Source organism: Cydia fagiglandana, chromosome 27 (assembly GCF_963556715.1).
Source record: "Cydia fagiglandana chromosome 27, ilCydFagi1.1, whole genome shotgun sequence".
In the NCBI taxonomy this organism is placed as follows: Eukaryota; Metazoa; Arthropoda; class Insecta; order Lepidoptera; family Tortricidae; genus Cydia; species Cydia fagiglandana.
In genome coordinates, this window is record NC_085958.1 from 1,176,098 (window position 1) to 1,194,206 (window position 18,109).

General features: G+C 41.9%; 1 protein-coding gene across 1 annotated transcript in view; it reads left to right on the plus strand.

The window, feature by feature from the left end:
- Positions 1 to 18,109, plus strand: part of LOC134677788 (uncharacterized) — an 87,264-nt gene that overhangs the window by 60,495 nt on the left and 8,660 nt on the right. Inside the window, exons 40-49 of the mRNA XM_063536215.1 lie at positions 1,213 to 1,305; positions 1,741 to 1,847; positions 3,411 to 3,570; positions 5,732 to 5,787; positions 7,433 to 7,586; positions 8,140 to 8,266; positions 9,705 to 9,814; positions 15,843 to 16,007; positions 17,021 to 17,119; positions 17,964 to 18,051. Coding sequence (XP_063392285.1) covers positions 1,213 to 1,305; positions 1,741 to 1,847; positions 3,411 to 3,570; positions 5,732 to 5,787; positions 7,433 to 7,586; positions 8,140 to 8,266; positions 9,705 to 9,814; positions 15,843 to 16,007; positions 17,021 to 17,119; positions 17,964 to 18,051 — 1,159 coding nt within the window. The remainder of the gene's footprint in view (positions 1 to 1,212; positions 1,306 to 1,740; positions 1,848 to 3,410; positions 3,571 to 5,731; positions 5,788 to 7,432; positions 7,587 to 8,139; positions 8,267 to 9,704; positions 9,815 to 15,842; positions 16,008 to 17,020; positions 17,120 to 17,963; positions 18,052 to 18,109) is intronic.

Consider the following 18,109-nt stretch of genomic DNA (forward strand, 5'->3'; position numbering starts at 1 on the left):
TGCAGATTCTCCATGACGATTGATACCATCATTCTGCTCTCATTCCCATCTAGTGTTGGTAGGAACTCGAGTCCTTCTGAATTTGAAGAACTTGGCTCGTTTTTACGAGACTCTGCGCTTACAAAACTTCTGAGTCTTTAAGAGCCAACAGGACTGGTCATTTCTACATACAAACGTACTCGACTGTTTCCTCCGTGGGTTTTGATGCTAGAGCCATATTTTTTTCTACACAGATTAATATTGTTAATATCTGTCTCGGACCGTTTTGCTTTTTTTTGTATATTTTTGTTTTCTAAAGCGCTAGAGCCCTTCAAAAATGGTCAAAATGGCCTAATTGACTATGCCGCAATGAGAGGCGTAGTATTCAAAACTGATATCAATTAGCCAAAAAAGCAAAACGGTCCGATACAGATAATTTTATAATCAATTAGATTTCCAAGTTTGGTTAGAGTTGGTTAAGTTTTGAAGGAGGAAATAGTCGAGTACGAAACCTCGATTTTTGAGATTTTTACGCGGGATTTTTCGCCTTGTTCTTATCGCACTACTTTTAGGAGCCGCTTCCGTTAGCGAGACGGGTATATTTACCTAAAATATTTAAAACTCAGGTCCTGTTTCGTCTTAAAAGTCCCGAGTCGAGTCCTTTGATGAGTTTTTTTTTTGCAACTCAAAAGGACTCGAGCCTCCTAATAAAGACTCCGTCAAATATTTTATAGGTTTTTCCTAAATAACAGTAAAGAAATTAGGCGTGTACGTAATCCACAAATTAAATACACATAAAGTATAAAGACATTTCAATAGGTATGTCTGGTTCTTAGTGACGAACGAAATTTTTTGATTTGGTGCTCCGGCAAATATTTCGCTTTCCAAAAGAGTTTGAGAACCGGTGGTCTAAGATTAATCCATGTAGTGTTTTTCATTGACTTACTTACACGCGATTATCCTTAAATAATTTGACGACCAGTCTGGCCTAGTGGGTAGTGACCCTGCCTATGAAGTAGATGGTTCCGGGTTCGAATCCTGGTAAGGGCTTTATTTGTATGATGATACAGATATTTGTTCCTGAGTCATGGTTGTTTTCTATGTATTTAAGTATTTATATATTATATATATCGTTGTCTGAGTACCCACAACAAGCCTTCTTGAGCTTACAGTGGAGCTTAGTCACTTTTGTAATAAATGTCCTATAATATTATTTATTTATTTATCTAATAGGTGATGTCGGAGGGATGCAAGCTGTTCACGGCATCCATCAACAACCTTGGCTACGAGTTCAGACCTGGAGACGATATTCTTATGCCCTTACAGGTAAATAAACCATTTCTAAAATGCGCGCCCCTCCAGAACACCTTCAATTACTAATGGAATATTTCAATATTGTCAAAATTTTTGACATTTCAGACATTGGTAAAAAAAAATCGGATTTTGACACAACAAAAAAAAAGTGGCGGTAATTTTTTCAATTTTTGACTACAAACTCTTGAGTATCTTTTGGATCCTCAGATGTCAATTTTTGTCATGATTAGAGCAAATTTTCCGTCGGACGTACCGTTTTCGAACTACAAGCAAAAAAACTGAAAAAGAGCAAAAATAGTTTTCCACAACTCCTGGAATGGAGCAAACTCGGATTACGCTAATTTAGAACCAAATGAAGGTATTAAGACGATTTCCAGCATGCTGGGAATTCATTCCTGGAAAAAATCAATTTTATTGGCCTATAAAATCGAGTTGTGTTTGTGGCAGGTGATGAAGCGTTTCGTCCTGGGCTCGAATTACGTCCGCTTCGATCTGCAGGAGATCTCTGGTGGACGCATCGAGCAGTTGAAACCCGAGGGTGCCGACACGTTGAGGTAATTCTTCTTCTTAGTCGTTATACCTACTCTTTGCAGAGCGTCGTGGTCAACTACTGACATCAGGCATATTTTTCGCCATTTTCCGCGGTTCGAGGTCATTCTGGCAAATGCGTTCAGGGGTCTTTCCATGGCAGATTTAATTTGATCAGTCTATCGCATACGGCACACACAGGACCACACACACACACACACACACACACACACACACACACACACACACACACACACACACACACGACGACGACGTGATACGGCACACGACCGGGATCAGTGGCGAGCAGTCGTGTTGGAGGCCAAGACACACTTTGGGTCGCTGCGCCAGAGGAGTAAGTAGTAAGTATCGCATAGGTGGCCTGGCCGTGTAGCCAAGATGCCGATCGCTTACGCTCCGTAGCGATCGAAACGCAACTGTCACTGTCACACTAATGTGGAAGAGTGATAGAGAGACATAATGCTTTTCGTTTTCGAAGCGATAGCGATTGTAACCTTGGCTAGGCCGGCTGTTACGCGGTCTTGTTCCGTTTGCCGTACACCACTAGACGCTCTATGGAGTCATGTTTCGTCTCGAGACGTGACCGAAGAAACTGAGTAAGTATGCGGGTCTTTACGAGAGTCGAAATCGAGGTAATTCTAACTACTAAGAAAGCATTTGATCCTAGGCTCGAACTGCAGGTGTCCGGCAGACGTAGCGAGCAGGTGAAACCGACGGTGCCGACACGTTGAGCTAATTCTAACTACTAAAAAAGCGTTTGATCCTGGGCTCTAACTATGAGTACTGAAGGTGTTTGGTGGACGTATCGAGCAGGTGAAACCCGAAGGTGCCGACACGTTGAGGTAATTCTAACTAATAAGAAAGCGTTTGATCCTGGGCTCAACTGCCAGTGTCCCGCGGACGGACCGAGCAGGTGAAACCCGAGAGTGCCGACACGTTGACGTAATTCTAACTACTTAGAAACGTTTGATCGGATCTTGGGCTCGAACTACTGCAGGAGGTGTCCGGCGGACATGTCGAGCAGATGAAACCCAAGGGTGCCGACACGTTGAAGTAGCTTTGCTCAGAAAACATATAAAAACTCCAAAATGCGCGAGAAAACTCCAAATATAGAGATTAAACTGAGTTATAAATGATTGTATCTTCAACCTTCTAGAATGAGATCTTACAGCAACAGCAATCTTAGAATATTTAATATGAAAAATATTTTTTTTTTCATATTAAATATTCTAAGATTGCTGTTGATGATGATGATCATCATCATCATCATCATCATATCAGCCAGAGGACGTCCACTGCTGGACATAATAGGCCTCCCCCAAAGAGTGCCACAATGACCGGTCTTGCGCCACCCGCATACAGCGGACTCCCGCGACTTTCACCAGGTCATCAGTCCACCTTGTGGGGGGTCTACCCACGCTGCGCCTTCCGGTACGTGGTGGTCGAGAACCTTTCCGCCCCAACGGCCATCGGTTCTACGGGCAAAGTGACATGCCCGATTGTTGTTCTAAAAGGTGTGCAGATGTTGATGATGATGATGATTTCTAATATTCGCCTTCCCGTTCCAGAACGGCGATAGCCCGTTTCTTCGGACGCAGGAACACGCACGGCATTTTATGGTGCGCGCCGTATGCGGCCGCCATATGGTCCGCAAGGGGTCCGACCCCGCCGTACTATCTGTTGGAGCCACACGCTGCTGGACCCACAGGCTTGAGGACGGACGGACGGGTATTACAAGCTTTTTCAAATCATTTCATTCGGTCATTCGTTTAATCTTTAGTTCATTCATTCGTTCTTTCGTTTGGTATCGTCTTGGGTCGTCCCATTCATTTTCGTCAAGTTCTTAAATTAGTCCTATTCTGCTTTCGTCACTCATTCTATATTCGTCACAATCGTCGGTGGCTTTCAATGTAGAATGAGTGATGAAAGCAGAATAGGACTAATTTAAGAACTTGACGAAAAACTAATGGGACGACCCAAGACCATACCTTTCGTTTTTAAATTCGTTCAATATTTCATAAGTTTTCCTTCAAGCACAGAATAAATAATAGTGCTAAGTACAGAAGACTCACTCTCTAACAAAACGCGTGTGTTACGATCAGCACAGATATGGCCGCCAGATGGCGACAGCGCCACGCGCGGCTTATGGCTTTCCCCAAAATTGGCGTGGAACGGATGTGCTTTTAGCTACCTGTAGCAAAGCGACGAAATCGCGGAGTGAGCCACGCCTGCTTGAAGGTGGTATTCCATCTCTGTCCATCAGCCATTCATCTCATCTTTAGTTAATTCATTCGTTCTTTCAGTCTTTCGTTCATCTATTCGTTCAATATGGTATTAATTCGTTCTTTAGTAAAATTTTCCTTTAAGGAGGTATTCCATCTGTCCATCAGTCATTCGTTTAATCTTTAGTTCTTTAATTCGTTCCTTCAGTCTTTTATTCATCTATTCGTTCAATATGTCATTTTAATTCGTTATTTTTAATTTCTCATGTTCTGAAAGAGGGTCATTGTTGTTCTAAAAGGTGTGTAGAAAATGATACGTTTTGCACTAGACCATTTTAGTTTCCAAGTGCGATTTTTTTTTTCTACACCGTGTTTTTTTTATTTCCGTTAATTTCAAGGGTACATTCCTGAGCTTAAATCAAGTAACTTTCTCAAAGACACCTACTAAAGACACATATTTTTTTCCTATAAGGCCTCTACAAGCGTGTACACTTGCCTTAGGGCCGGTTTACATATTGATTAGTGTTTAGAATGAGTTCATACATTTGCTACTAAACTTAAGTACAATCTCGGTCGATCGATGTTCGAAATGACATTGATATGTCACAGATTTCAATTGTTTGGTTGAGTTAAATGTAATGCCCGTGTTACAACCACGCTTTATGCTACATTTAATTGCTTTTTAAAAAAAAATATATTGTTTAAAAAAAAGCAAAAAAAAATTTTTTTTTTTAAATTAACTATGCCATTTAGTTCTCTTTAACGTTCTTAATCATACCCCGAAGTTAACGGAATTCAATAAAAACACGGTGTATAAGCAATTGAAAGGGTATTTTTTTTTAAATTTATTTATCATAAAGTACACAACAATTTTATAACAAATTATATTCCTCGCCAAACTGCATTGCCGAGATGGATTTGTTGCACAATTTACATTCTGATATTTGACTCCCCATTACATAAATAACGATACTTTTGCCTAAATTAATAATTGAAAGTACCTACCCTCAAAAAATACTATAAAAATGTGTACTTTGACATGTTTTTTTAAACATCATCATCATCATCATCATCATCATCATCATCTCAGCCATAAGACGTCCACTGCTGAACATAGGCCTCCCCCTTGGACCTCCATACATGCCGGATGGGGGTTGAATGCCATAATCGCCACGCTTGGCAGGCGGGTTGGCGATCGCAGTCGAGTACACCTAATTTGAGGGACGCTGCTGCCCGTCCGCCGGTGGTCTTGGACGTAGTTTAAGGACATACCCGGGTCCACCGGGTCCGAGTCCGGGTAACATGACTCATGTTTAAAAAAACATGCATTTTACTTTCCTTGCATTCGAAATGAAAAGTAGTGTTTAAGTAGAGTGTTTCTTGGGTGAAAGGCATCATTTCAGCCTCGGACTAATGGCGTTCTCACTGCGTTTGAGCGCCAAACTACCTCGGTAGAAATGAGTGCCTTTCATCCCTTGGTTAACAATCCACTCATTTCATTAAATTTTTCGGAAACGTTCGTATTTATCACGCTACTTCAGTCAACGTCAGTACTTTTTATTCCGACACTGACTGAAACAGCCAGACACGTTCGTAGGTTTCCGTGAAAATACGATGGAAAATAATTATGCCCTACATCTGTACTAATTATAATATTTTGTTTTTAGGATGTTGGAACAGCGTGCGTTCTCACGTTCACATCTCCAAAACTCTTAGCGCATGCGTAAGTTTAAATAATACTTTTAACTCTTGGAAAATATAGACAAATAATACATTACGAATATTATACGATACAAGTACAACCACCCGCTATCTTCAGTTACCCGTGAACAAGATGCATGTAACCGCATCGAAATATCGGGAGCTCGAAAACAATACAAAAGGTAATCAGGTATCGTCTTGGGTCGTCCCATTCGTTTTTCGTCAAGTTCTTACATTAGTCCTATTCTGTTTTCGTCACCCATCCTACATTTGTTACAATCGTCGGTGGCTTTCAATGTAGAATGAGCGACGAAAGCAGAATAGGACTAATTTAAGAACTTGACGAAAAACGAATGGGACGATCCAAGACGATACCGGTAATCACGGTCCATAAGGACTGTATCGTTTATTATGAATACAACTTTACGTAGCCGTTTTTTCTGGTATTATATTTTTATTAAAAAATTACACATATAGTTTAATTAGTGCTTTAATAATAAGTAACATTTGGTCCTGGGAGATCACGTAATAAAGCATATGGTTTGGACAATATTTACTCAATCCTCCCGAGTAACTACAATGATTTTGGACAAATACTACAAGAAAATTTACAGTTTGCGAACAAGACGAGATATTACACAAAAAAAATCGTAGGTACTATGTAAACAGCAATTACATATGATTCGTAAAGCGAAACATCTGGGCATGGTCTAATCATTTCTTTTAGTTGGAAAAAAAGTTTTGGATCTGTGCTTGGTGGCCTTTTAGAGAATATGGCATGTTACTTACGACAACCCCGACTTTGGTATACAATATAACCATCAAGGAGCGTTTCTATCGACCTGTTCTAGCCATGGTTCAACGCCATGAATGTCCGTTAGGCTTTGGATTTCGGTAGATTCTTTTAGCTGTTTCCGTCATTTCGCTGGCGTCAAAAATTGACGGGAATCCAAAATGTTGCATAAAAAGTCGTTTTCATGTAAAGATAAAAATTCACCACATTTATTCTGTGGATGTTCAATAGAGCAATCATGAAAAAGACACTTAGATGGCATATTTTGGCAGCACATTAACCTTTTGTTTCTTTAAATCGTACCAAGGAATCGGTGAAATAGTCTCAAATTAAGCTCGATAGGCTTGTCCAAATTACATTTGCTAGACGGTATTAAAATCATCATAAAGTCCCTAAAATAAAATAAATGTAAAACCTTCTTATATCAGATATGGCTTAAAAATACCCCCAGATTATACCTTAAGAACATAGTAATACACAATAATACACACGTCAACAGTTAGACCAGGTTTTATCTGTAGGTATTTATAATAAACGATACAGTCCTTATCCTGGTTGATATAAGTCTGAAATTAACCGTGAATCATTCAAAACTGTTATAGGCCCCGTGCATGAACTATAGGGAGCAGCATAGGAGCCGTCAGATTTTTGGCGCGAGGCGTATATGTGTCGTTTATATTTCCTTTGTAGCCCACAAGATGGCAGAACCTACTATGCACAAGGAAACGAATCGATAAGAACGGTAGATGGTAGCACTTGTTTTGGCAATGTGCACATATGTTTCCGATTCAGGCCACAAGATGGCAGACTCTCGCTATACGATTTTACTTTAATAAACTTTTTGTCGGTTTTCGGTAAAATATGATATTCACAGCTACCTACAAAACATTCCTACGAAAGAACGTCTGAAGAAGAACTACCACCTCTACAATATCTCCGTGCATGTGGCACCCATCAAGAAGTTATTAAAAGAACCACCATTAGTGAAGTCTTCACCTGATGTTAAACTGGTGCCCGCGACTAGCAAGGTAAGCTATCTAGACAGCTACCCGCATGTGGCAGCCGTTGAGAAATTAGTTATCATTTTCGAATATCGAAGCCATTTTTTTAAAGTATTCATTTCACCAATAAATTTTTATTAGGAACCTTGCCCTTAATTTAATTGATAATACCTATAATACTACAACCAAAGAGAATAGATAATATAGAGGGGTCCTGTCATAGTATATTTTGTAGTCACTGTAAATTTACTGCCATCTATCGACACACGACTAAAACTCAAAATAAACACGTATAAAATTATCAAAATAGTGTATATAAATGGATAAATGATTTTATTATTTTTATATCATTTTGACCCATGTTCAATCACTGATATCTATGAGTTAAAATTGTTAAATATGAAACGGTGTCGTCACGCCATCTAGCCGAGCATAGGCCAAAGGTGTGTGCGGCATCTATCCGAGAATGACTTTTTCTTGATTTCCGAGGCACGTTTTTTCCTTAGACTTTATTCATCTTATACGAAGTTACATATGCCTTTGCTACAACTCAGGCACTAATTCACCAATATTAATCCAGGTGGGCGTGGACGGTCTGCGACGGCGAGCGTCCGAGGCCGACAGAAAACATCCGCCTGGTGGCATCACCTGTACGGATGCTCAGAGGGCCACGGAGGCTCAGGACAAGGAGGAAGCCAAGCTAAAGGGTGAGTCATCACCATGTACCATTGGAGACAGAAAGCATCATGGTGGCATCACCTGTACGGATGCTCAGAGGGCCATGGACGCTCAGGATAAGGAGGAAGCCAAGCTGAAAGGTGAGTCATCACCATGTACCATTGGAGACAGGAAGCATCCTGGTGGCATCACCTGTACGGATGCTCAGAGGGCCACGGAGGCTCAGGACAAGGAGGAAGCCAAGCTGAAGGGTGAGTCATCACCATGTACCATTGGACACAGGAAGCATCCTGGTGGCATCACCTGTACGGATGCTCAGAGGGCCACGGAGGCTCAGGACAAGGAGGAAGCCAAGCTGAAGGGTGAGTCATTACCATGTACCATTGGAGGCAGGAAGCATCCTGGTGGCATCGCTTGTACGGATGGTCAGAGGGCCACGGGTGCTCAGGATAAGGAGGAAGCCAAGCTGAAGGGTAAGTCATCACCATGTACCATTGGAGACAGGAAGCATCCTGGTGGCATCGCTTGTACGGATGGTCAGAGGGCCACGGGTGCTCAGGATAAGGAGGAAGCCAAGCTGAAAGGTGAGTCATCACCATCTACCATTGGAGACCGGAAGCATCCTAGTGGTATCACCTGTACGGATGCTTAGAGGGCCACAGAGGCTCAGGACAAGGAGGAAGCCAAACTGAAGGGTGAGTCATCATCACCTATTATTGTAGACAGGAAACATCCTGGTGGCATCACCTGTACGGATGCTCAGAGGGCCACGAAGGCTCAGGACAAGGAGGAAGCTAAGCTGAAGGGTGAGTTCATCACCATGTACCATTGGAGACAGGAAGCATCCTGGTGGCATCACCTGTACGGATGCTCAGAGGGCCACGGAGGCTCAGGACAAGGAGGAAGCCATGCTGAAGGGTGAGTTCATCACCATGTACCATTGGAGACAGGAAGCATCCTGGTGGTATCACCTGTACGGATGCTCAGAGGGCCACGGAGGCTCAGGACAAGGAGGAAGCCAAGCTGAAGGGTGAGTTCATCACCATGTACCATTGGAGACAGGAAGCATCCTGGTGGCATCACCTGTACGGATGCTCAGAGGGCCACGGGTGCTCAGGACAAGGAGGAAGCCAAGCTGAAAGGTGACTCATTAACTCATCACCATAGATACCATCATCTTCCTCGCGTTATCCCGGCATTTTGCCACGGCTCATGGGAGCCTAGAGTCCGCTTGGCAACTGATCCCAAGAATTGGCATACGATGTTTTCTTTCACCGAAAAGTGACTGGTACCCAAATATCAACTGATATTTCGTACATCAGTTCCGAAAAACTCATTGGTATGAGCCAGGGTATGAACCCGCGACTTCCGAATTGCAAGTCGCACGCTCTTACCGCTAGGCCACCAGCGCTTTTTTAAGCACAAACTAAAACTAGGTATACATATTTATTTCGTATGTTGTTCCAGGTCGTCGCAACGCGAACGGCTGGCTGGTGCTCGCTGACGGCTCGCAGTACCTGAGCGCGCGACACTCCATCGCGTGTCGCAAATTCCCTCCCGGTTCCCGTGGTCACCAGGTACGTTCGTCAGTCGTCAAGTCAGTTAATAAAGGAAAAAAGAATCCCTTAATACCATCCCCCATGCTCTTAACTGTCCATCGATGGACCTTATGCCTTTTGTAATAAGGTCCACCGATGTAAGCGCTGAAGCGCTGGTGGCCTAGCGGTAAGAGCGTGCGACTTTCAATCCGGAGGTCGCGGGTTCAAACCCCGGCTCGTACCAATGAGTTTTTCGGAACTTATGTACGAAATATCCTTTGATATTTGCCAGTCGCTTTTCGGTGAAGGAAAACATCGTGAGGAAACCGGACTAATCCCAATAAGCCTAGTTTCCCCTCTGGGTTGGAAGGTCAGATGGCAGTCGCTTTCGTAAAAACTAGTGCCTACGTCAAATCATGGGATTAGTTGTCAAGCGGACCCCAGGCTCCCATGAGCCGTGGCAAAATGCCGGGATAACGCCAGGAAGAAGGAAGAAATCCACCGATGTACAGTTAAGAGTGCATGTTGCTGTTGCTGGATTTCCAACTATCATTTATTAGCGATTCTTCCAATGGTCACTCAACATCATCATCATCATCTCAGCCATAAGACGTCCTCTGCTGAGCATAGGCCTCCCCCTTGGACCTCCATACGTGCCGGATGGGGGGTGAATGCCATAATCGCCACGCTTGGCAGGCGGGTTGGCAATCGCAGTCGAGTACACCGAATTTGAGGGACGCTGCTGCCCGTCCGCCGGTGGTCTTGGACGTAGTTTAAGGACATACCCGGCTCCAATGGTCACTACGTCAGGCTAAATCACGGCTACGAGCGCAGTCCAGTGAGGACGTGTTACAAGTTAATTTTAAAAATATTAAAAGTCCTGTTTTTCTAATGTTAACCCTATTTCTACAAACGCATGGATTAAAGTATAGTGACTAAAAGTGCATCAATTATTACTTATTGCCACTTAGTGAGATTTCAAACGCTGCCGTAACCGCTCCTCTACCCCGCGCGGAAACGAGACGGTTTCATTATTTTTCATACCGCTCACACGTAGCGCACCGCGCCGGTAAGCAGCGTCAAGGAGCCACCATGTCCACCAAGGAGTCACTAAGCTCACCAAATGGATGCGGCGTTAGCAGCGAATTGGGCGGGTCTCAGCCAGATTTATCAACTAACACCGATCTCGACCGACAAAAGGTAACTGTTCGCCACAAACGAAAATTATCTGATGGTAATAGCCATATTTTATCAGATTTAGCTGAGCTAAAAGGCCAGATGGCAGAGATGATGTCTCTCATAAAAACAAATGCCGCAACCCAGACGCAAAACATAACAAAGCTCTGTGCAGATGTTAATACCATTAAAAATTAAATTAGCAATATCTCAACCCGCATCGAGGCCATTACCACTGAACAAGACAATTTAAAGACAGAGGTGTCAAACCTGACCACCTCTATGAGTGCAGCTAACAATAAGGTACAGCTTCTTGAAACAAACTTGAACACACTCAAGTCGTCTATTGAGCAGGCGCCGACAAGCATCACACCGGCTTGCTACAATGATGTCATCGCGGAATGTCAACAACGCACTCTGCGTAGCAAAAATATAATAATAGTAGGTATTGAAGAAGTTGACCCTACGATCGACGACAAGGACGCCCACGAACGACAAGAAATCAACAAAGTCATCCGAGAAATATCCGCCGACTGTCCTGAACCCCAACAAATCTTCCGTCTCGGGAAATATACTCAAAATAAAAACCGACCAATAAAGGCCTGTTTCCCATCAGAGGGACCAGTAAAACACATACTTAGAAACAGAAACAAGACTAAAAACGTAAAAATATATTCGGACCAAACACCTTACCAAAGAGAAATTCTGAAGAACACAAAACAAGAAATGGACTTAAGAAGTTCGAACGGAGAGAAAAATTTGGGCATCAAATACGTAAAAGGAATGCCAACGATTGTTCAGTTGCAGACAAAAAACTAAATCCCAACGGCGTAGACGATTCGAAAAGTCAAATTACATATCAAATTTCAAATATATACTCCCAAATAGAAGTAACGAGCAAGTCAATCAAATGTTTCTACACAAACATCCGAAGCATTGTGAAGCCAGGTAAACTTGACGAACTTAAATGTATCCTGAGCTCGTTTGAAACGATTATACATATTGTTGCTTTAACAGAAACATGGATTAAGGACGACGACGAAGCTAAAAGGCTGCAAATACCAGGATATGCTCACTATTACAACTTTAGACACAATAGCAGAGGAGGATGAGTATCTATTTTCGTACATGAAACCCTGAAACACCATCTAATTGAAGAACGCAATATAAACGACAACCATTTTGTATGGATACACATTGAAAAGTTTTCCCTAGATATTGGAACGGTATATAAACCAGAACGTACAAACTCTGCTGAGTTCATCGAAGAATACTCTAAACAACTACAAGGACGCCAGAGAGTGTTGATTTTTGGAGACTTCAACTACGATCTACTTAAACCAAACTCATCTACAAAGCAATACACACAGACTCTTAAAGAAAAAGACATAAAAATACTAAATAAAATCGACCCAACATATTGTACTCGCCAAACATCTACAACGAGAACGATCTTAGATCACGTATGCTCTAACTTAAAACAAAATAAATTTCATATAGCCATTATAGACTCACAACTGGCCGACCATAAACAAATATATTGTGAAATCAAGAATTATCAGCCACCGCTAAGGAATAAAGTCGAATATACTGCAATAGATTATGATCAATTCTACAAAAACCTTGATACATACAATAAGGAGAATGACGTATATGAACATTTTGAGCAGAAACTACAAAAGTGTTTAACGGAATGTAAAATATTAAAATTTAAAATTTTAAATCCACCGAAGCAAGAGTGGATAAATAAAGAATTGGTAAACGATATAGACAAAAGAAACGAACTTTGGCGAAACTACAAAAATGACTCACAAAACGAACAACTAAAGGAAGAGCTCGAGCGACAGAAGAACCTGGTAACAGAAAATATACATAATGCAAAGAAGACCTACTACTTTAGAAGCTTTAAGGAATGCGTACACAAACCTCGGAAGATGTGGAGCCTAATAAGCGAACTTTCACATAATAAAAGAAAGGAAACTGCACCACCAGCTAAATTGCTATTGGACTCAAAGATCATTACAGACACAGCAGAAATGTGCGAGCAGTTCAATGTATATTTTTCTACGATCGGATCATCACTTGCTAATAAAATTCCAGTAGTTAATCAGAACCCTGTTCAGACTCGTGCAGTTTCTCAAACAAATCACACCGAAACCCTTAATCAGCTAGAGCTAGCCACTACAGACGAAATAAGCAAAATCATAACAAGTCTAAAAGCAAATACCAGTTCTGGCTACGATGGTATTACAGCGAAACTGATAAAATCCGTGAAGCCAATAATAACAGACGAACTCACGAAGTGTATAAATAAAAATTTGGAACAAGGCACTTTTCCCGACACCTTAAAGACCGCTAAAGTAACACCGATTTTTAAATCAGGTTGCAAAACCGACCCCGGAAATTACCGCCCTATCTCAGTACTCCCTATGATCTCTAAAGTCTATGAAAAAGTTATCTACGCTCGTCTTAACAAATTTCTTACGTCAAAAAATATTATATCTCCACATCAATATGGTTTCAGATCAAAATCAAACACGCTCTCAGCTACAATCGACTTAGTTACCACAATTAAAACAAAGATTGACCAAAGGCAAATTACCGTAGGCGTCTTCATTGACCTCAAAAAGGCCTTCGACACGGTCTGTCATGAAAAACTCCTAAACAAACTTCATAATATAGGGATCATAGGAAAAGCCCATGAAATATTAAAATCGTATCTGTTAAACCGCCAACAAGTAGTTAAAATTGACAAACATCAAAGCAGTCCTAGGCTAATAACGTATGGCGTACCGCAAGGATCTATTTTAGGGCCACTCCTATTTCTTCTATACATAAATGACATCCAAGACATAGGGCTAAAAGGTAAATTGACTTTATACGCCGATGATACCAGTCTTTTTTACTATGGACATGACATGGAACATATAATGATAGAAGTGCAAAGGGATTTAGATCTTCTCAATACATGGCTTCAACATAACTTGCTTACCATGAACGTTGCAAAAACAAATTATGTAATTTTTACTGCGAAAAATAAAAATATCAATAACTACACTCCTCCTTCACTAAACAATGAACTTATAAATAATAAAACAGACGAAAAATATCTTGGCTTAATAATAGACAGTCAATTAACATGGAGGCCACATATTGAGAAGATAAAATCAAAACTCACCTCCCTAACTGGTGCAGTCCGCTCTATTGCGCGGTGTCTCCCACAAAAGGTAAAATACTTAATATACAATTCCTTAATCAAGCCACATATTGATTACTTAATCGAAGTATGGGGGACAGCAGCCAAAACCAATCTATCCAAAATACAAATAGCCCAAAATAAACTGATAAAAGCCCTGTTTAACTATAATTCCCGAACCCCTACTAAAAAAATTTACAAAACTCTTAAAATTATGAATATTACCCAGTCATATATCTACTATACATGCTTACTAGTCCGTAAAATACTCCAAAAAGACATACACTCACAGATAAATTTCACAAAAAAACACACAGTACAAAAAATGAAATTACGAAATGCGGATCATTTAATACTGCAGACGCCGCGGACAAATTATGGAAAAAAAAGCATCGTCTATGAAGGGGCGCAAATATACAACAAGCTACCGAGAGATATCAAAGAGTCTAAAACTATAACTACATTCAAAAAACACCTAAAATTCCATATATTCAATAATCTACAATCTGTAAAATAATAATAAGCTAATAAATTGTTATACTAAGTATAATAATTAAATTAGTTAAAATAAAAATTACAAACAAAATAAATTACTTAGATATTAATAAATTGGAAAAATAAAACCAATAATAATAATCCATTGATTAATAGATAAATAATTATACAATTTAATATAAAAATCTCCTTATAATTAATGTGGTAAATACGGTAAATAGAGATAATAATAGATGAATAAAAATGAAAAAATAAAAATATAAAAACCTTTAATAAAATTATAAACAGCAAATAAAATCGAAACGGAATAATAACTAAGAAGACTATAATATTACCTTTTAACTCAAATATTTTACCACATCTGTAGTGTGCACAGCCATGCCGCATCCATCCATGCCGCGTTACATTATAACTCGTGAACATTCATACTAGTTTCGTTATCTACGCTGCAACGCATCTGAACAGGACGGTCGAAATAACTTGTTCTCTAAGCCGCTGGTAATTAATACCTACATGTTACAAACGATTTCTACCCACTTTACCATGCATTACAAAAATTATAGTATAAATTATAGTGTAAATTGTAGTAATTATTATGTATATAATATTGTTTACATTTAAATTAATTAGTGCACGTTAGCCCAAAATAAAAAGTGTTGTTTTATAAGTGTATCTCATGTAAGTGAATTTTGTAAATTCTTAATGAGATAATAAATGTCTTAAACCATAAATGTGGCGTTTATGCTTCCGATGTAGCCCACAAGATGTCAGAACCTACTAAGCCCAATGAAACGTACCGACGAGAACGGTATATGGTTTAGTATTCGCTTTGGCAATGTACATGTGCAATTGTGCATAGTAGCTTCTGCCTTACAGAAACATATGTTTCCGATTCAGGCCACAAGATGGCAGACCCTCCAACGCGCACACTCCCTATACGACCGATTGTCACTTACGAAGTGTAGAGCGTACTTAGACAATGTTCTCTGGTATCGTCTCGGGTCGTCCCATTCGTTTTTCGTCAAGTTCATAAATTAGTCCTATTCTGCTTTCGTCACTCATTCTACATTGAAAGCCACCGGCGATTGTGACGAATGTAGAATGAGTGACGGAAGCAGAATAGGACTAATTTAAGAACTTGACGAAAAACGAATGGGACGACCCAAGACGATACCTGTTCTCTAACCTAAACCCTTCCAGGCCTTGGCGTGTGCCGTGATGGCAGTGGCCATGTCCCGAGTCCAGGATGTCTGCCGCTGGTGCTCTTCCACATTGGACGCTGTTCTGCTGAGTGGCGACCAGCTGTACCAGGACAGTTACCTTCACTACAGGCCAAAGAACACCAAAATACTTCAGATAGAACAGGTTTGGTTTACTTTACTCACTCATCATCATCATCATAACAGCCTTTTAGCGCCCACTGCCGAGCATAGGCCTCTCTTCGAGTACGCCACTTATCCCGGTCTCGAGCCAATCTCATCTAGAAGTGACCCGCAATTTTCCGAATGTCGTCCACCCAACGAGCCAACGGACGCCAGGCAATCCTTTCGTCTGTATGGATCGGTTTTTCGGTATCGTCTTGGGTCGTCCCATTCGTTTTTCGTCAAGCTCTTAAATTGGTCCTATCCTGCTTTCGTCACTCATTCTACATTCGTCACAATCGTCGGTGGCTTTCAATGTAGAATGAGTGACGAAAGCAGAATAGGACTAATTTTAAGATCTTGACGAAAAACGAATGGGACGACCCAAGACGATACCGGTTTTTCTAGGATAGCGGTGCCGTCATATAGCGGCAGTCTCCATACTAATACGGTTAAATATGGATGTCGTAGTATTTGTATGGAGACGGCCGCTATATGACGGCACCGCTGTCCTAGGAAACCAGAGCATAAGCGGCCACCATTCCGTTAACATTTTGGCCCTTAATCACTACACCTTATAATTCCTATAGTTAAAACAAAGTCCCCCGCCGAGTCTCTCTGTTTGTGTGTTTGTAACTCAAAAACTACTGAACGGATTTACATGCGGTTTTCACGTATCGATAGAGTGATTCTTGAGGAAGGTTTGTGTTTAATTTGTTAACCCGTGCGAAGCCGGGGCGGGCCGCTAGTAAATGATACAACCGAGCGCGTTTGAATCTGGATAAATAGTAGGTAGCTTTTGTTGGTATTGATCATGGCTCAAGACAAGGTACGTAATTCGGCCATATAGGTACAGTCACCAGAGCGTGTGTAGAAATAGTGTTGAGTTTTAAGTTCATATTACATGTGTAGGTAATATGTTTGTCTGTAAGGTATTTGTAATATGGGCCTGGTTGCCTGTTTTAAATTTCTAAATATAAATAAATAAATAACGCCATGTAAACCAATCGTTGCCAGATCCTGCGCAAGTTCTACACGCCGGGCAACTGCGTGTGCCGCGTGGTGGTGTTCCAGCCGCGACAGGAGGGCAACGTGGACCTCGACCTCACCGACCAGGTACACACGCTTAAGGCCCCCCCACATCTAGCGTCTTTCGAGCGTCGGCGTCTGGTCAGCGCTATGGAAAATGACGTCGCTGCGCAGTTGCGTCGACGTTGTGTCGACGTTGTGTCGACGTTGCGTCGACGTTGTGTCGACGTTGCGTCGACGTTGTGTCGACGTTGCGTCGATCAGCGGCCATAGAGTTGTAGACGAACTGCGTGTGCCGCGTGGTGGTGTTCCAGTCTCAACAGGAGGGCAGCGTGGACCTCGACCTCACCGACCAGGTACACACGCTTAACATTTAGGCCCCCCCCCACATTTAGCGTCTTTCGAGCCCCAGCGTCTACAACTGTATGGCCGCGCTCGACGCAACGTCGACGCAACTGCGCAGCGACGTCATGTTCATAGCGCTGACCATAGACGCCGACAGAACGCCCTAAGGGCCCCCCCACATCTAGCGTCTTTCGAGCGTCGGCGTCTACAACTGTATGGCCGCGCTGCGCAGTTGCGTCGACGTTGCGTCGACGTTGCGTCGACGTTGCATCGAGCAGCGGCCATAGAGTTGTAGACGAACTGCGTGTGCCGCGTGGTGGTGTTCCAGCCGCGACAGGGCGGCAGCGTGGACTTCGACCTCGCCGACCAGGTACAAAAATTCCTGCCATCTGGTAACCCTGACCCCGTCGCCCCCGCACCGCGCAGGCGAGGACTCATTTAAGCGCTCGGTCTAAACGATAATTTACTTTGACAATATTCCTCTACTTCAAATTCTCTTTGCCGAAGTTAAAGGAATTCAATAAAAACACGGTGTACATGAAGAAATAATAGCTCAATGTAATATCCTCATTGGTTATATTCGCAGCTCTCCGCGTTCTTCAGAGAGGAGAGGCACGGGGTGCTGGTCGCGGGGGATGGGGACTTCGCTGTCGCGCTCTTCAAGACGCCAAAAGGTCAGTACCATCGCGCACTGTTAACTGTACATCGGTGGACCTTATGCCTTGTAGTGTA